Source organism: Microtus ochrogaster, chromosome 7 (genome assembly GCF_000317375.1).
Source record: "Microtus ochrogaster isolate Prairie Vole_2 chromosome 7, MicOch1.0, whole genome shotgun sequence".
Classification (NCBI taxonomy): Eukaryota; Metazoa; Chordata; class Mammalia; order Rodentia; family Cricetidae; genus Microtus; species Microtus ochrogaster.
In genome coordinates this window covers 25649069-25668941 of record NC_022014.1, presented here as the reverse complement: position 1 = coordinate 25668941, position 19873 = coordinate 25649069, and the positions used below count along the sequence as shown (strand labels likewise).

The following is a 19873-nucleotide window of genomic DNA, read 5'->3' as shown; positions in this document are numbered from 1 at the left end:
TTGGCAAGAGACTTGAACCTAGAGTGGCTCCCAGGAGCCCAAGGCAATGTCTCCAGTTAGTTCCTTGGGCAGCTGAGGATAGGGAACCTGAAATGACCCTATCCTATAGCAATACTGACGAATTTCTTGCGTATTACCATAGAACCTTCATCTGGTGATGGATGGAGATAGAGACAGAGACCCACACTGGAGCACTGGACTGAGCTCTGACTTTTTTTTTTATTTATGTTTTTTGTTTTTCTTTGAGACAGGGTTTCACTGTGTAGCCCAGACTTGAACTCACAGATATTCTCCTGCCTCTTCCTCCTGAGAACTGGGATTAAAGGTGTGGGCTATAACTTTCTTTCCTCCTCCTCCTCCTCCTCCTCCTCCTCCTCCTCCTCCTCCTTTTTCTCTCTCTCTTCCTTCCTTTCCTCTTCTCTCTCTCTCCCCATTCTTTCCTTCCTTCCTCTCTCCCTCCCTCTCTGTCTCTCTCTTTTTGTGTATGTGTGGTTTATATTTGAGGTTATGTGTGTGGTGTGTGTGCATGTGTGTGTGCAGAGCCCAGAGGTTATCTGGTGTTTTCCTGTATTACTTTTCATCTTTTCCCCTTGGGACAGTCTCGCACTGAACCTGAAGCTAGGCTGGTGGCCAGTAAACCTCTGCAAACTGCTTGACTCTGCCCCCATAGCAACCATGCCTAGCTTTTTATATGGGTGCTGGGGATTTGAACTGAGTTCCTCATGCTTGTGCAGAAAACAATCGTATCCATGGGCTATCTTTCCAACCCCCACCTCTGGCTTTTTTATCGGCAGGAATAGATGAGTCTGGGCATCTTTGAGGACAGCCTCTTGCTCAGTCACTCTTGTGTCCCCATTGCCCAGCACAGGACCTAATTACAGCCAGTGCTGAGAAACATTTGTTGGCTGGAATGAAGAGAGGGCACAGGTAGGAGTAAAACAGAGGAAGAGGAAGCAGGAATTTTGTCCAGGTGAGAGGGAGGATTTCTAAATTTTAAATAGGGTGGCTAGAGCGAAAAGGTGGGATCTGAACCAAGACTGGGGATAAGCAATGCAGAGTATCTACAGCAAGCAAGAACAGCTTATGCAAAGGCCCCAAGGTTGGGAAATGCCCTGTACAGGAGTGAGCATGGCTGAGAGGATGAGAAATCAAAACCTAGAAGGCTTTCCGGGTCGTCACCTTGAGTAAGCAGGGACCTAACCGGATTGCTTTGCTCCCCTGCTGAGCAGAGTGTTGGAAAGTCAGTGGGGAGCAAGGGAAGCAGGTGACTATTGGTGTGATCTTGCTTCAGCTTTCACTGAGCAAGAGGAAGTGGGGGGTGGTCAGGGCACCTCAGGGATCAGTGCTGCTGTGATGAGCAGCATCTGGGACTCTGGTCCTGGGGCCTGAAGGCTGTTGCTTTTGGCCTAGGAAGGACTGAGCTCTGACACCCCTTTCCCCAGGCGAGACACCCCTGGCCTTGGCAGCATGTACCAACCAGCCCGAAATCGTGCAGCTGCTGATGGAGAATGAGCAGACGGATATCACCTCCCAGGACTCTCGGGGAAACAACATCCTGCACGCTCTGGTGACAGTGGCCGAGGACTTCAAGACCCAGAATGACTTTGTTAAGCGCATGTACGACATGATCCTGCTGAGGAGTGGCAACTGGGAGCTGGAGACCATGCGCAACAATGATGGTCTCACGCCACTGCAGCTGGCTGCCAAGATGGGCAAGGCTGAGGTAGGGCCGGCAGCAAGGGTGGGGACTGGGGAGGCACAGCTGTTACTCTGTCGGCTTGGGGCCTGTCTGAGGACTCCACACAGGTTCCGGCCTCAACATTAGAAGGCCCCAGCTTAGGTCTGGAATTTCAGTGGTGGCTCGGTTGAATCCAGCACGTGCTTTATCCTTAGGACATCAGTCACATAGTCCAGAGTTCAGCCTCTCTTCCTGGAACTTCCTAGGTGGGGCCAGATTGGGGAATCCCTAAGGCCAAGGTGATGCAATATCTCAGGTGCTTCGTGGTTGAGCATTCCCGAGTGGTGATGCTCAACCACAGGTTGTGTGTCTGTCTTTCAGGCTTGCCTCTTCTGGGGCTGTGGTTCCAGAATGGCTGCTCTGGGTCCCCAGTCAATGGGTGTCTGCTCTCTGGCAATAGAAGGACCTTGGCCTGTTGGTTAGGATTCTTCTCTAGCAGTGTGGCTATATAGGCCCCTTTGCCTGTGTGATGTGGTCAAAGGACTCTAGGCTCATCTGGGCTCTTTGGGAAGACCTAGGCTGGGCCAGGCGGATGTGTTTTGTTTATCTGTGGCTGGAACTGTGGCTTGGCTGAGATCAAGTTTCTTCTCGGGGGACCGATGTTGGGAGGGGACTGCAGCTCCTGGGGGGCTGTGGGAGGACACTAGATGGTTGGCACTGCTCGGCAATTCCGTTTGTGTACCCTTCTACCTCTCCTGGTCAGCTGCACTGAGGTCAGGCCAGGGTTGGAGCTCACAAGGGACCTTTATATTCCCTTGTGGGGGAGGAGGAGATGGAGAATGACTTTAACAAAGGGAGAATTGTATGTCTGACCCCCCTGTCCTGCTACCCATGGTCATAGCTTGTAGGGGCTCTAAGGAGAGTCAGAGGGTATTTGTGGGTCTCGTTTCTCTTGTGAGCAGTGTCTCGTTTGTGCTCCCTGCTACCCAGCCCAGGGAAGCCGCATCTTGAGGGGCACGGCCCTGGGACCCCTTATACTCTAGGCTGATGGTTCTCAACCTTAATGCTGCAGTCCTTTAATACCGCTCCTCATGCTGTGATGACCCTCAATCATAAAATTATTTCATTATTCTTTAATAATTGTAATTTGCTACTGCTATGAATTGCAATGTATATATCTGATATGCAACCCCAACGGGGACCGGATCCCCAGGTGGAGAATTGCTACTCCAAGGGGTAGTGTTCTCATCCGGGCCAGTCTCGGGGAGGTACCCACTAGGGAGTTTCCCGAGTACTCTCCTTTATTCAGTGCCTTGTGGAAAACGTTTCTGGATGCCACCCAAGGTGGCTGCCATACTGCTAGTGGAGGACACAGAGACTGCTGAAGCTGCAGACCTGCCCTTGGGGCTTTTACTCGCTAGGGTGTAGGAGTTGTCTGCCTGGCTGTGATGGGAGATGCAGTGGGAAGGCTGTGGCGCTGAGTGAGAGTCACACACTGATGCTGTCTTCCCAACAGGTCCCTCTTGTTGGATTGTGGGTTCATATCCCCAGGTGCTCTATCCCCAGTATAGGGTGACTCATGGCTTAGCTTTCAGGAAGTGGTCAGACGGAGAGCAGGGACCCCTCTTCCTGCATCGGGGACCCACTCAGAGAACTTCACAAAATGCTCTCCAGGTTTCTTCCTGCATCTGGAGTTTTAATAGTTGCCTCTGTGTTTTGAAAAACTCTCCAGAGACCCTGACACAGCAGAGTTTGAGGACCACTGACCTGCAGAATGGACTCCACGGGCCTCTTTGGTGTCTGACGCCATGGCTTGTCCAGCCAGAGTGACGAACCTGCTGTAAACTCTAAACTGAGGGTGGGATGGAGGAGCAGAGCAACTGAGAGCTTCAAGTTCAGGCCTCATAAAGATCACTTCTAAAGATGGTCGGTTTTGGATTCCTTGCTGAATTGGGAGTCCAGATGGTTTGGGTGACCTACTAGCTAATGGTTTGACTGCAGTGTGCAAAGGGTTCTCATACTCTGGTTTCTCCTGAGAAGGCAAGAACTGTGAACTTCACTCCCATTTCACAGACACAGCTGGAAGGACACATGTTTCACTGTCATGGTTCCAGGCAGAGGTGGCACTCATACTGAACGTATTCAGAGTTGACCTGCCTCTGGCTGGTCCATCCCTGTTGTTTCCGAGCCCCATTATCTCTCTTCTCATCCCCAGATTCTGAAGTACATCCTCAGTCGTGAGATCAAGGAGAAGCCTCTCCGGAGCCTGTCCAGGAAGTTCACGGACTGGGCATATGGGCCTGTGTCGTCTTCACTCTATGACCTCACCAATGTAGACACCACGACAGATAACTCTGTGCTGGAAATCATCGTCTACAACACCAACATTGACGTGGGTCTCCCAAGCAGGCTGGCAGGAACAAGGGGTGGACCAGGGTTTGAGGAGCCTGGAGGAATTGTGCCAGCGTCCCCTAAGCCCCATATTGGTGGTGTCTGGAACAGAGGGCATGGCCCAAGCAGAAGCTAGCTCTTTTGTTTCTGAGCAACAATGAATAATAGAGTTAAGGTTGAGGAGCTGGCTTCCAAATCCTGTGCAGTTTGGAGGCAATTTAAGAGGTGTGTGGTATCTCGGATACCCTAACTCATCCATGTGGTCTGGCTTAGAGCCCTTTATTCCTCTGAACTTGAGTACCCAGGAAGTCAGAGTGCTCGCTAGCTGGAGCAATCTGGACCTTTTTGGAGGAGGTAGGAGAGGGAACACCAGTGAAGTTGGGGGAGAAGACCGAGGATCAGCTCAGTTTTCTGCTCTTGGGGTGAGTGAGGCAGAGGGCCAGGCATCTATCCTTTGCATTTTATCAACAGTACTACTTCCCAGAGGCTCCCTGGGCTCCCACAGCAGCCTGTTCGGTGGGTGGATAAGGGTTGAGGTATAGATGAAGAGGTGAAGGCTGAGAAAAGCGCAGGCGATGTCCTAAGGTCACAGAGATACTAAAGCCCCTTTCTAGTCTCCAGTCCAGTGTGCATCAGCTCGTCCTGTAAGAAGCCCCAGTATGCCCACCCCCCCAGAGCGTTTGACTGCTCCTAAAGGAGCCATGGGAACTGGGAGTGACCCTTCCAACACTTTCATCAAGCCTGTCCATTGCTTCCGATGACTAGAGCCTTCTGCCACTGACCCCACTGACTCTGGGCTCCTGACAGGCCCTTTGAAAAATGGTCCTTCTCTGCCTGCCTCATCTCCACGGGGTGTTCTGTCCCCAGAACCGGCATGAGATGCTGACCCTGGAGCCCCTGCACACGCTGCTGCATATGAAGTGGAAGAAATTCGCCAAGTACATGTTCTTCCTGTCCTTCTGTTTCTATTTCTTCTACAACATCACCTTGACCCTCGTCTCTTACTACCGTCCCCGGGAGGACAAGGTACGCGGGTTCTAGGGATGGGGTGGTGGGTGGGAAGGTCTGAGGTGGAGGATCTTGGAACTGCCTCATGTGGAGATGGGGAAACTGAGGTCCAGAGAGGCTAAGGCCTTTTCATGGTGTCGTCCAATTATTCTCCAAAGTTCCCAGTGTACAGAATAGTTAGCCAAACTGTAGGTGAATAGATTTAGGGAGATTCCTACTGGGAGAGAGTTGGGGATGAAGGAGCTCCAGGCCCTTCCCAGGTTTTCTAGAATACATGTGTTTGCTGTGAGGCCCACAGAAGGTGGGTGGAGGAGAGGTTACTTGGTCAGACTTCCCCACTACTCTGGGCCTCAGTTTCCCATCTGTTAGTGGAGTGCAGTCTCGGCTTCACCGAATTGTGGGAGGAGGCCCCATTGAGTGTCTGATAGTGGATGTGGTTGGGAAGAACCAAGCAATGGGCTTGTTAGCAAATAGAGCCTTGTCTCTCTCACTGCAGAGTTCTGGGTTCTCACGGAGGGTGGGGCAGGCTGGGCCAGGAGATGAGGTTCTACAATGGCTGCTGGTCCATCTTGAAGGCCCAGAATGCTTATACAGCCTAGTTCCTTCAGGGCTGGTGTTGCCCTTCCCTACCTATTCCTCATTCTTATCATCCCCTTCCTTTTTTCCCCAGGACCTCCCACACCCCTTGGCGCTGACACACAAGATGAGTTGGCTGCAACTCCTAGGTAGGATGTTTGTTCTTATCTGGGCCACATGCATCTCCGTGAAAGAGGTGAGTATATTTCTATACCCTTCTAGACTGCCTTTTGAGGCCAACAGGGTGGGAGCAAGGCTGGCTTGCACTCTAGCCTGTATTGCCACTACTGTAGGGGTTTCAGGAAGACATTTCTGTTCCAGGCCTTAGATTCCTAAGATATAGTACAGATAACAATGAGTAAGACAGGCCTATTCTATCGGCTCCATCTCCTCCTCCATTGGTCTGTCAAGTTGTCCGCCATCAGTGTCTATTAGTCTTCCTTCCTGGTTCTACCATCTTGTCACCTGCCTTTTATCCAGTCACTCAGTCATCCATTCCAAATGCTACACAACCTCAGCACCACACTTCTGTTCTTCATTCAACTGTTTCCCCACCTGTGTCCATTTATCCACTTACCACACATCCACTCATGGGCCTACCTGCTTATCCATTCAATCAGCCAATGAACCAACCTACAGACTTGGAGCCTTTTGTATACGGGCACTGGGATGCAGGTGCGACAGGGAGGGAGGGAGTTTGCCTTTCTTCAGCTCAGCTGGGAAAGGGAGCTAACGGTCACAAACACTGAGACTGTAAGGTGGATGAGAACCGTGTTTAGAGGGAGGGAGACGACTTGTCTGGGAGTGGGAGTAGGGCTGGAAGTTGGGCAGGACAGTAGAGCAGGACAGGAGGCCATGAGAGCAGCAGGCGCAAAAGCTCAGAGGCTGAAAATTAGGCCCCATTTGGCGGGTAGCTATAGTGACTGTGTGGCTTTGTTGTTTCTGGGCCGAGGATAGGAGTGAGAAGCCTATGTGATGTCCTCCAGACACAGGTCACCCCGGTACTCCAGCTGAGCTACCACATACAGAACCCTCCCAGAATCCCCACTGGGGACAGTACTTCCTAGAACCCTGGGTGAGGGCAGGGAGAGGGTTAAGCCTTTCTTTTCTGTTGTCTCTAGGGCATTGCCATTTTCCTGCTGAGACCCTCTGATCTACAGTCCATCCTGTCAGATGCCTGGTTTCATTTTGTCTTGTAAGTAGGTCTGTCCAGCCCACCGCCTGTGTCCATGTCTAAGCATCCTGCTATCATTATAGTCCAGAGACCCTCTCTACCTCTTCTAGATGGAGAAGTATGTAGGTGTCTGTGAAGAGGATCAGGAGCCCCTAGGACAGAACCTGTCCTGATGGCACAGGAAGGCTGATTCCAAATGGCAGGGATCCCAGAGAAACAGAGGCTTGGCTGTCCTGATGGTGTTTGCACACAGTAGTGTATTAAGGCAATTCCTTCTAGCTTCAATGGTACCTTAAAGTTGCCACCTGAGATCTTGGTTGGTTAGGAGGAGAAGGCACCTAAGAAATCAGTCTTATGTACAGTCACCTCTGGAGTTCTTAGAGCAGGGCAGTAAGTTACACACCATGACGCCGTGCCCCAGCAGTGCCAGAGCCCCAGCTGTTGCTGTGTTGGTGGCCCTGGGCTCCCTTGGGAAAGCCCAGCTTAGCAGTCTCTCTGCATGAAGTCAGATGCAGCTGACACTGAGGCCCCCTCTGACCCCTCCCTTAATGAGCAGAGGTCATCATGGCTCTCTGGTAATGTCACAGCTGAGGATGAAGAATGCTGGTTCCACAACTGTGGCACACTCTTGATGTCTTTCTTCTGAATATGTAGGAGACTGATGTTTCTAATTGTGTGTGTGTGTGTGTGTGTGTGTGTGTGGTGTGTCCCTGCTCGTGTACAGGAGTGCATGCGTATGGATGTAGGTCAGAGTGTGATGCTGGGTATCTTCCTCAATCAGTCTTGGCCTTGTTGTTTGAGACCCTTTACTTTTTGAGACATGGTCTGTCACTGAACCTGGAGGTTCCTGATTGGCTAGACTGGCTAGTCAAAAGCTCTGAGGATCCCATCCTGTTTCTGCCTCCCCATGACTGGGATGGTGAGCACTCACTGCCACAGTGGCTTTCTTACATGGGTGCTGGGGATCTGAACTCAGGTTCTCATGCTCATGCAGAAGTTTTATGCCAGCTGAGCCATCTCCAGCTCCTACCTAGTTTTAGTAAGTGTGTACCTGCTCTCTAGAGAAGCGATTCTCAACCGAGAGTTGCAGCCCCTTTGGGGAGTTAAATAACCCTTTCACAGGGGTCACCTAAGACCATCCTGAATATCAGATATTTATGTAATGATTCATTACAGTGGCAAAATTACCATTATGAAATAATAGTGAGAATAATTTTATGATTGGGGGTCACCACAATGCGAAGAGTTGTATTAAAGGGTTGCATTATTAGGAAGGTTGAGAACCACTGCTCCGGAGATATGAACTGAGTTCCTCATCCCCCAAGGACAGGTTTAGTTAGTGGACAGGTCAGTTAGGCACTGCCCAGGATGCAGAGTGCATGTGTGCCTGTCATTGTTGAGAAGGTTCCATAGTTCCAGAGAAGATTTGTTTACACAGTCTCTGGTCCCGGTGCATTTTGTCCTTCTCTTCAGTTTCTTCCTTGTTTTGCTATGGCAGAGAAGGGTAGGGCACCCTTGCTCACCACAGTCCTTAGTGTGGTTTATCAGTCAGGCCTTTGTTTTCACTTGCAGGAAAAGCAATCTTGCTGTTGCCTCAATTTGGTTAGAGGCGTTGTAATTGTGAAACTGTCTGACATTGGAAGCACAAGAGTTTTCAGTTAGATGTCTTCCAAACTGCAAGTGTAGGCACTGTTTAGGAGGATGTTTTCATCATGTATGTTTGCTGCATGCTATATTTATTGTTTGGAAAAGTTTCATATACATATATAATGCATTTTCATCAAATCTAACTTTTACTATCACCCCTCCACCACCTCTCATATTTCTCTACCACTTCTCCCTCCCAATTTCATGTACTCGCTTGTTTTTCAGAGACAGGGTTTCACTTTGCAGCTGGCTCAGAACTCACTATATAGACAAGGCTGGCAGCCAGTCAAAGGCCACACTACCAAAGGAAACACTCTTCCTCCCCCAGCAGCCATCAATTGCCAATAGCTCCTTAGCTATGGGTGGGGCTTTGTGATCCCTCCTTTACTTACACTAGAAATTTGGTTGTCTTGATCTCATGCAGATCTTGTTTATGCTGCCACAGCCACTGTGATTCTTTTCTTTTAAATATTTATTTATTTATTATGGATACAGTGTTCTGTCTGCATATATGTCTGCTGGCTAGAAGAGGACAGCAGACCCCATTACAGATGGTTGTGAGCCACCATGTGGTTGCTGGGAATCAAACTCAGGACCTTTGGAAGAGTAGGCAATGCTCTTAACCACTGAGCCATCTCTCCAGCCCTCACCACTGTGATTCTTATAAATAACAACCCTGTCATGCTCAGAAAACACAGCTTTGCGGCAGGCCTCCTCAACCTCCGGCTCTTGCAATCATTCTACCACCTCTTCCACAAAACTTTTTGACGTTTCACACAAAAACTGCCATCTTTAAAATACTTTAAAAACACTACTTATTTAAGTGTGTGTGTGTGTGTGTGTGTTTGTGTGTGTGCGCGCGCGCGTGTGTGCAGGAAGGATGGAGGACATATGCCATAGTTGAAGTCATGCCATATATGGAAGTCAGAGGACACCACGTAAGAGTTGATTCTCTCCTCCTATTATGTGAGTTCCAGGAATCAAACTCAGGTTGTCAGGCTTGGCAGGAAGCACCTTCATCACCACCATCTTTCCGCCCCTGAAGCCTCCATATTAACCATTTTCAAGCACAGCTCAAGGCTGTGGAGTGTACACGGCTGTACATGGCTGTATACCCAGCCTCTAGGTTGCTCATCCTCTTGCAGAATTGAGACTCTGGACCGAGCAAACCCTAACCCCATCTGTCTTCCCCTCTGGCAACCACCGTTCTATTTTTAGTCTCGATTTTGACCACACTGGGTACTTCGTAGAAGTAGAAAGATGGTAACTGTCATTTTCCAGCTGTGTTATACCTTAAAATGATAGAAGAGTAGGCTTTTGGAGACTTTAAAATTATGATTAGTTTCTGAGTATGAATGTTGGAAAATTTGTAATTTTATTAAAAACATACTTTTTACTAAATCATTAATCTACCCTAGTGTTTCTCACATCTATCTATGTGGGAATTGTAACATGTAGGTGATTTCCAAGTCATCTGGCACTGTGGGCTGTATGCCAGAGTCCCAGCCAGGTACAACCAGTCCACACTGGCCCTGCTTTTCTGCTAGCGATGCGGTCTACACTGCATTCCGACCCAGCCGAATGGATGACAAGCAGCCTTATACATCTCTTCAGCATCGGCCACCGGGGTGACCCTTTGAGAGGTTAAGGTTTGGGGATTGAATGTCTCTGCCTGCTGCTGAGAAGTAAGGCCCTTGTCTCCTGTGTCTCCTGAACAGTTTTGTCCAAGCTGTGCTTGTGATACTGTCTGTCTTCTTGTACTTGTTTGCCTACAAAGAATACCTCGCCTGCCTCGTGCTGGCCATGGCCCTGGGCTGGGCGAACATGCTCTACTACACGAGAGGTTTCCAGTCCATGGGCATGTACAGCGTCATGATCCAGAAGGTATGCTGGGAACGGCGCAGAGGGCCCTTTGAGGGCAGGGCATCCACTTTTCAGATGTGGATGCTAAGATCTGAAGAGATACTCAGTAGTCCAGCACTTTCTCCAAAATGCCACAGTCTTCACTGGGTTTTGGTCAGATGTTAAATGTCCAGCTCTTAAAACACCTGGGCTGTTTGGGCAGTGGATAGGAACACACTTTATGAAGGAAATATTCTGACCCTTGAGCATCGGCATGCTGGGAAAATATCTAACAATTGCCCTTTGGGATATATGTGCGTGTGCATGCCTACCTGGGTGCATAGAGAAGTGTATATACATTACATACATACATACATACATACATACATACATACATTCATCATACATTTTTACAGTGTGAAGGAAGTCACCAGTCTGTGGTGACACCTGACAAGTGAGCGCTGCTCCTGTCTGACCTTCTGGCTGGTTGATGTTTTATTTTGTAAGCAGCAAGGTGAGATGAAGCCCTGGAGTCTTAGCCTGGAGCTTGTTAGTCAAGCGGAGAGCAACTGCTTTGTTGAGCTGGATAACTGTTAGCAAGCACCAGAAGGGTTGGGAACATTCCTGTGCTAGTCATGATGTAACAGCAAGACATAGCCTATACTTAAAAATATAATAGTATAACTAACGTTTTGAAAATTTTATGCATGCTAACTATGTATTTTGGTCATATTTACCTGACTCCTCTGCCAAACTTCTTTTGTCACCCTTAACTTCAAGTTCTCTTTTCTTTAAAAAAAATCACAAATGTATACACACATATGTATAGAATATATAATACATATATAATATATAAAACCACACATACACATACACGGCTAATGATTCCAATTTGTGCTGTGCATATAGTCTTGGATGTGGAGTCATCTGCTGCAATGTGATCAACTTAGCAAGGCCCCACTCTTCCCCAGAAGCCATCAACTATCACTAGCTTCTCAACTGGGGTTGCTGGTGACCCCCCCCCCCCCAACTCCATGCTGGAATGGAGGTTGGCTTGATCTTATGCAGCTGTTCTGCAGGCAACGGTTGCAGTTCTTTGGCACACGGGTCATGGCATGCCCAGAAGACAATGCTTCCATCTAATCATCCCTGACCTTTGGCTCTTACAATCTTTCTACTCTTTATTCCACAGTGCTCCCTGAATCTTGTGGGGAGGGGACATGACGTCCCATTTGTGGCTGAGCCTCCATGGAGACTAATTCTTTGCACTTTGTCCAGTTGAGAGTTTCTGACAGCCCACATTTTATTTTATTTTTTATTATTAAATTTACTTTTTACAAAACAATCTTTTCTCATTTTACACACCTATCCCAGTTCCTACTCCTTCTCCTCCTTCTGCTACCACCACCTTCCCCTTACCCAAATCCCCCCATTCACTCTTCAGAGAGGGTAAGGCTTCCTAAGGGGAGTCAACAAAGTCTGACACATCATTTTGTGGCAGGACCAAGGCCCTCCGACCCCCATATCTAAGCTGAGCAAGGCATCTCCCCAAAAAGAATAGGCTCCAAAACATCAATTCAAGCACTAGGGATAAACTCTGATCCCACTCCCAGTGGTCCCACAGACTGCCCAAGCCACACGACTGTCCCCCACATTCAGTGGGCCTAGTTTGCTCCTATGCAGCTTTTCCTGCTATCAGTCCAGAGTCAGTGAGTTCTCACTAGCTCAGGTCAGCTGTTTCTGTGGGTATCCCCATCATGCTCATGACCCCTTTGCTCATATTATCGCTCCTCCCTCTCTTGGGCTGGTCTCCAGAAGCTCTGCTCATTGTTTAGCTGTTGATCTCTGCATCTACCTCCTTTGGTTGCTGACAGGCCACATTTTAAAGTTGAATCTGCCTTGACATTTTTCTGGGCCATTGTCTTGATTCTAGATGTAGACATCAATAAAACAAGGAACCTTTTGTCAGCAGGATTTAAATATTTGTAGCGTTGCCAATTTTCACAGCATGAATATTCTTACCATGGCGGATTTGCAGTTGCTGACATTGTGTCTCTTAGCAGCTGGGAAGAGATGCGCAGTTTTACATTGTTACTGCTATTCCTGTTCTCTGGTTACAATAGCTACAAATAATCCCCAGACAGAAATAACCAGATAATGCTCAATTCTGAATATTATCTTAAACATGGAGCTTAATTATAAATTTATGTGACTAAAATTTGATTTTGAGATAGGTTCTTAATATAGAGCTCAGGTTGGTTATAAACTCATGTATGGGCTTCATGCCTCAGTGTTCAACACACTTGAGTTATAGGCATGTTCCACTAAGTTTGATTTAAATGATTGAATAGTTTTGCAATTTTTTCTTATCTTTTATTTAGTTACAATTGAAAATATGTGTTCATTTAAAGTGTAGAATTGGGTCTAGCTATATACTGTGAAGTGACTACCAATTTCAACTTAGCGCAGCCTTCAGGTTGCAGAGCTACCATTTATCTGTGTCAGAACATTGGAGACCTATGCTTTGGGCATGCTTCAACCAAACAATTTGGTGTTTTTCATGAGAGTCCCAGAACTTCTTTATCCTACAATTGAATGTTTTGTTCAGTTCTTCTCAATGGCCACGGTCATAACACTCATGCAAATTCAACAATCAGCTCTCAGACATTGGTATGGGCTGGCACTGGCATGCCACTGCCCCCAGGGAGGCCCAGATGTGAGACTCCATAGAGAAAGTCACAGGGAGACTCAGCAAGACTATGTCCTGGGAGGTGAGATTGAGGGAAGAGAAGCCTTGGGAACAAAGCAGGAAAGAAGGCTTCCTGATAGAGATGGGGCACTCAGAGGAACCGGGGAGCATCAAGGGGATGAAGGCGGAAGGAGAATGACCAGAGTGAAGGCAGGGTTAAGGTGGGCAGGGGGGTGATGGGTGCACAGCGATGGTGTGCTCTCACCTCACATTTGAATCATGTCCATTTCTTTGTAGGTCATCTTGCACGATGTTCTGAAGTTCTTGTTTGTTTACATCCTGTTCTTACTTGGATTTGGAGTAGGTAATTGCTTCCTAACTAACAGTAACTCCCATGCTTGTAGAGCACTTTATCCGGATATCAGAATGGCAAAACACATGGCAGCCTCAGCAGTGATGATGCAGTACTTGCCACATTGGTGTTTGCCAAGCAGATTTTTTTCCTTCTCTCAGCAACTTGTCCAAGCTGGTGTCATCACCCGTGACCCCATGGATTAACTCCTGGCTGTCACTCTTACCCATCCAGTCTGTGGTTTCCCTAGACTTTCACATCCATCATAATCTGAGAGAGACTCAGTAAATGTTTTCACCCATTCTACAGATGGGGAAACGAGAGCTCACAGAAACTTGGTGGGTAGACTTCAAAAACTAGGAGCAACCTGGTACACTGAGGTAACTTCCTCTGGCCTCCAGATCTTGTGACTTTCACTGTTTGCTTCAGATATCTCTGTGAGAGCTTACAGTTTGTGGGGGACCAGAGATATGGAGGCACTTTTTAAAATCCAGTGGGAACAGCATAACCCAATTTTATTTCTAACCGCTGCATAAAGAGATGGCATGTTTAGCATGTTTTTCTCCATGTTAATTTTGTGGGTGTTGTTTTTGTTCCTTTAGTGACTGTTGACTCAGGTTAGGCAGCTGCTCTCATTTGTGTGATGCCTTTGCTGGGACAAATGTCGCTTATGTATTTGACCTTTCACCTGTTCACTTATTCCTCCAAGCATTCACTCACACATCAGCCTACCCATTTTTCTCACCCCGCAACAAACCACTGTGGTGTATTGCACAGAAGAGAAAAGCAAGCACAATCTTATCCACAGGGAACTCTTAGCACTGCATCAAGAGGGGATGCAGGATCTCATGGTCTTGGGGGATATCACTCAGGTACATAGAGCCGGAACCTTAGTCTATAAAGAGCCAGGTTCATACAAAGGGCAAGTGGTAGCCATGGTGAGCTATGAATGAGTGAGAGCCAAGCTGGGGGTAGAGGAGGGGAGAAGAGGGTGGGTTTCAGTTGACAGAAAGGGATTTCTGGAGGCCAGGCAGGAAAACCAGCCTCATGAGATGGAGAAGAGGAGAGATGGGAGCTGAGCTGCCAGAAGGAGGGAGGCATCAGTGCACACATGCAAACACGTGAGTTCTCTGAGTAGCCAGCCACCAGAGAGCCCAAGGTCATCCATTTGTCCCCCCAGCACTGGCCTCGCTGATTGAGAAGTGCTCCAAAGACAAAAAGGACTGCAGCTCTTATGGCAGCTTCAGCGATGCGGTGCTGGAGCTCTTCAAGCTCACCATAGGTCTGGGCGACCTGAACATCCAGCAGAACTCCACCTACCCCATCCTCTTTCTCTTCCTACTCATCACCTACGTCATCCTCACCTTCGTCCTCCTCCTCAACATGCTCATTGCCCTGATGGGCGAGACAGTGGAAAATGTCTCCAAAGAGAGTGAGCGGATCTGGCGCCTGCAGGTGAGTGGGACAGCGGCCTCTCTTGGGACTTTGTTCAGCACTTCATCTTGAGGTCTTGCACAGCCGTCAGCACCAGTGGGTATGGGGCACATTCTGAGAATCTTATTTAGCCTTAATTAGGTTCTTTCAGTTTTGAACAACAGCACATGCAGGGAAATGCAGGCTTTTGGGGACGCTATATTCCTTGTCACCCATGATATGTGGACATTGAAAGGTGACCTCAGGTTGAAGCAGGAGAAGGAAGGTTCTGGAACAATAGAAGTGACGTTTCTGTTCTGTTCTATTTGGATGTTATCATTTCTCACTCCTGAGAACAACTCCAAGTGTGGATCCTGTGTGATGGCCAGATCTATGAGGTGACTAGAAACAGTGCCACTTAGGAAGTGGCTTTTGAAAGTTGAGGTCGAGGAGGAGAGCATACCTTCAGGTATCTGCAGAGATGCCTGCAAGAGACAGACACACAGGGTACAGGGAGAGAAGCTTTGCCTTGACACAGAGGCTTCCCAGTTACCAGAACCTTTTCAGCTGGATTATACCCAGTGTTCTAGGAAGACCGAACTCAAGAACAGGAAAGTCTCCATGGAGTTCAAACCTGGGAGAGAGTGTGGGAATGTTTGACTTCTGAACTTTCCTTCACCTTCAGATCCAAGGACCCCAACCTTTCAATTAGGAGGCTCCTGGTGTCTAAATATACTAAATTTATGTCAACCTTAAAGCAATTTATCCATCTGTCCCCAAGTTTCCTGCTTTCTCATGTTTGAGTTCTGTAGATTACCTCAACTGTCAAGACCTATGCATTAAGCACAAGTAGAACTGGAGTGGGCTACTAGATGGGGTACCTGAGGGTGTGCCCTCCTCTGGGTAGGACTGGAGTGGGCTACTAGATGGGGTACCTGAGGGTGTACCCTCCTCTGGAGTAGGGCTCTTGGAGCAAGCTTGAAGAAGCTAGTTCAGGCTTCTTTATCTCCCTAGAGAGCCAGGACCATCTTGGAGTTTGAGAAAATGTTACCAGAATGGCTGAGAAGCAGATTCCGCATGGGAGAGCTGTGCAAAGTAGCAGATGAGGACTTCCGGCTGTGTCTGCGGTAACCAAGAGGGAGGGGCTGTGGGGCAGTAGTCTTTGAGATGGGCAGGATCAGCAAACAGGAGGTTGGGCATCCCCATATCTCTGTCAGTCAGGAAAGGAGCTATGTAGAAACTGGACATCCCAAATGTGTTTGTTTACTGAGATGCGATCATGCAGTAGTGATTACAATGGTCATACATGCAGGATCAACGAGGTGAAGTGGACTGAGTGGAAAACACACGTGTCCTTCCTTAATGAAGATCCAGGGCCCATAAGGCGGACAGGTACTATTGCTGGGAGGTGGTGTGGGACCCTCTTTTGTGGATCATATGACTTCATGTGAATCATGTGCTTTTCCCACCAGTGTAACTGGAGGTCCTCCCCAGCTCTGACTCTCTAGAGCACTATTTAGAACAGGTTATGAAAACTGAGTGATTGGGGTCTGGGATGCAGCTCAGGCCTTGGGTTCAATCCTCAGCACCACCAGGAAAAAGGATTGCACTAACACACAGGAACAAGGTACAGAGTGATGAACTTCTAAGCCCATGTCTCTCTTTCTCTGTTCCCCCCCCCTGTAGCAGATGTGAACAAAATCCAAGATTCTTCCAGGAGCAATAGCAAAACAACCCTCTATGCTTTTGATGAACTAGAGGAATTTCCAGAAACGTCGGTGTAGAAGCCATGGTTGGTCCTGATGCTGCAGGCTGAGTCCTGGGGCTGAGGTGCTGTGCAGAATGCTGGATTAGAAGCAAGACCTTCCTCACATCGAATGGTGGCTGCTGAGGGGCAGCGGTCAGGGTCTGAAAGGAAAGCACCTTGGGTTTTGTGGCTTGAGGAAGGTCAGTATTAATTCTTGGCCAGCAGTCCTGAGTCTGGAAGTCTCCTGAAGTCCAGTGTGAGGTACCTGCAGGTTGGCTCGGCTCTAAGGCACATGTGCTAGGGAAGGGAGGACCTGGAGTCTGAGGAGCGGGGCGAGTAGTCTAGTTCCTGGAATGGTCCTATTGTTGGACCAGCTCCAACCTAGACTTCTTTACTTCCCCAACTATGACAACATCTCTTGAATTTGTGGCAGACTTTTGATCCTGTACCAGAATACGCAGAGGACCCGAGCTAAGTCAGATCTGCTGGGGGAGGAGGGCAGTGAGCTATAGAAATGCCCATCCAGAGACTCCAGAAAACAGGAAACCAGACTCCATCCTTGGAATGAAATCCAAGGCTAAAACTGTCTCCAACCGAGAGATGTTTTTAATAGTGAATTGACACACGGTTTTTATTTTTAGTTCAGGAAAGACATTTCAGTTTTGAATGAAAATTACTTCAGATGAAGTAAGCAACTTTGAAAGCTGAGAACTAGATTTTGGGCTTTTGGACAAGATGTAAGTATTATATACTAGATCTCAGGGTAGCTAGAGTCAGGACAACATAAAGCCTGCGGGAGACAGGCTGTGATCTGGGGGGAGGGTTTGGCGAGCATCCTCTTCCAGTCTCACCCCATGCTGGCCTCACTGTAGCTGAGTCAGAAATAGCAGCTGATTTATTTACAGGTCTTAAAACTCAGAGGTGAAACACGTCCGTGTCTCCCTTGCGGGGATTCAGCAAGACACCTGAGCTGCCCCGCTAGCACACGTTTTTGTTAACTGTGAATTTCGAAACTGTAGCAGAAGGCTTCTGAGGAAAGAAGGCCTGCCTGACTTGGGGCTTATTTTCACATCCTCAGCCTCAGAGTTTTCTTCTCCTTGAAATTTCAGAGTCAGTTTGGAGCCTGGAAAAATTTCCCAATGACTGGAAATGCGATGCTACCCCCTTCCGGTATTTAGTAAAAAGGGTTCATATGGAAAGGTTTGAGATAGAATTATAGCATTAGGATGATTTTTTTTAAAAAATGTTAAAGGGATCATAAATAAGTTGGGTCTTTAGAAAACTTGGCATTGGTGAGCTAATCTGACTGGAGACCCGAAAGCAGTTCTCTGCGGCAGGTTTCAACATTCTGGAAGGTTCTGTGTCTCAGCTTAGCTGGGCAGATGAGAAGCTGGGATTCCATCCTGCATGACCAGGTGGGGGAGAGGTGGCGGATGATTACAGCACCATAGACTGCCCAGCCAGCAGCAGCCACTGCCTGCTCAACTTCCGGGATCTCTAGTGCTCAAAGATCACACTCAGGGAGGGGAAGATGACAAAGCATGTTTGTGTCCCTGGAAAAGAGAATATTTGGGGGGGGGGACATCATGGGCAGAAGGAGCAGATGTGCCCCTGATGGTCAGGAATAGTGAGAGAACAAGACTAACATTGTGGTTCAGTTCGGTAAACAGCTGCTTCAGCTTTTGGGTGTGTTCAAGAAATGGGCTGAGCACTTATGGGGGAAGATGTTGAAGAAGCAATCAGGTAAAGTCAAGGTTCCTAAGTATTCTACAAACCAGTATTCTATTGCTGGAGTCCCCCTGAGTCATCTTGAACATATGTCTTTGTTGGAAGGGCAACCACTGGCTCTAGGGAGCTAGGATCCCAGCTTCGCTTTGACTTGGAAGTTGGTAGATAAAATCACTGAGCTCTGCATGCCCCACTTGGAGAGAAGGTGGCAGAAGTTGGGCAGATAGAAATAACCAGCTGGACCTTTGTCTTCTTACGTGTTGTGGAGATCAGCTTTCTGTGGATTTGGATGGAATTTGTTGGCAAACCATTTCTGAACTAGAAATTCGTCTAAATGTGGGGTTCCCCAAAGGCTTTCAGCCCAGAGGGCCAAGCTAAGAAGGTTCACCAAACCAAGCTCAACAAAAAGTGTCCTGCTCAAAAGGTTCAAATCCCTCACCATACACCTGGGCACTCGGGCTCTGGAATGAACAAAGACTTGTCTAAAGTCATGTCAGAGCAGGTGAGGCTAGCATGTCCTGATACCTGGGCCACACAGGTATCCTTCTGCACAGTTTTAATCATTGAGCGTTTTTGTAGTTGGCACATTCAGGGGCTAGGTTTTTTTTTTTTTTCCACATGACATGGAAGTGAGCATTGTCTTTACAAGTCTAATGACAAGTCTGAATGTCAAATGTGCCTAAAGTCACAAATAACAAAATAACAACAATGGCAACAGCAATATACACCACTGACTCTATGGGCCTATCAGGACATCTTAAAACTCCATGATTTACATTTCAGTAATGTAGGGAGAAGAGCTTTTCCAGGTATGGGATCGAGCATACTCAGACAGTAGGTGTAAACTCTGTTTTAGCTGAACATTTCCCCAAGAAGAGTTCTGTATTCTAGACATTATGTCGTGTGTCTGGAATAACACAGCTGCTCACCTTCTTTCCCAGTGTCAGGGGAAGGAGTAAAAAGTCGTACTGTGAAGTCATTGAGCTCTTAGGCACCTGCCCAAGAGAGTACAGTATTATTGAGGTTCCCTTCCTTCCTCAGGGCCTGGTGACTGTTGCCTGTGGCTCTGAGTGAGGCTCGGGGAGACAGGCCCTCAGCAGAGTCTGTAAGCCATACTTGACTTCTGCATTGACGTACACATTTTGAACTTATTTTATTTTTACTGTGATCTTAGTTCCAGATACAGAATGATCATCTTGTTCTTGCTGAATGTGCCTGATTCTTTTAAGATTTAACTTATGGACTTGTTTTTAGTGTTGTATATGTGAAACTACATGTTTAAGAAATCATAAAGAGGAAAACTACTTTGGCCTCATTGAGGAACTAGTTTTGATTTCTAATAAATATTTATTTTGTCATGCCATGGTTGTGCTTTTGTCTTTGCATTGTGTGTGGGAATATGAAGACCAAGTAGAAATCTTAGTGTTTCTGAACAGGAACAGGTAAAAGTAAGGTTTGGGTCTAAAGCATTGCTGCTAGACCCGTTCAGTGACTGAGCTAGCAAGCTGCATTACACATCATCCTCATGTAGTGTCTACATCTCAAAGCACATGCGTATCTGGAATCTTATTTGACGTATTTGACAACTTTGAATAAAAAAAAAATTACCCTGGGGCTGGAGAGATGGC

General features: G+C 47.7%; 1 protein-coding gene across 2 annotated transcripts in view; it reads left to right on the top strand.

Annotated features, from left to right (window-relative positions):
• The window catches only part of Trpv3 (transient receptor potential cation channel subfamily V member 3), a 32082-nt gene extending 12952 nt beyond the window's left edge, over nt 1–19130 (top strand). The window contains exons 7-17 of one of the 2 annotated variants that reach the window (XM_026780624.1): nt 1443–1723; nt 3894–4070; nt 4937–5095; nt 5748–5849; nt 6775–6848; nt 10193–10358; nt 13303–13369; nt 14538–14812; nt 15785–15897; nt 16083–16162; nt 16460–19130. In XM_026780624.1, the coding sequence (XP_026636425.1) occupies nt 1443–1723; nt 3894–4070; nt 4937–5095; nt 5748–5849; nt 6775–6848; nt 10193–10358; nt 13303–13369; nt 14538–14812; nt 15785–15897; nt 16083–16162; nt 16460–16554 (1589 nt within the window). In that variant the 3' untranslated portion in view covers nt 16555–19130. Of the gene's footprint in view, nt 1–1442; nt 1724–3893; nt 4071–4936; nt 5096–5747; nt 5850–6774; nt 6849–10192; nt 10359–13302; nt 13370–14537; nt 14813–15784; nt 15898–16082; nt 16163–16456 lie in introns of both variants that reach the window. The other variant, XM_026780623.1, reaches the window with a different exon arrangement.
• The last annotated feature ends 743 nt before the right edge of the window (nt 19131–19873 follow it).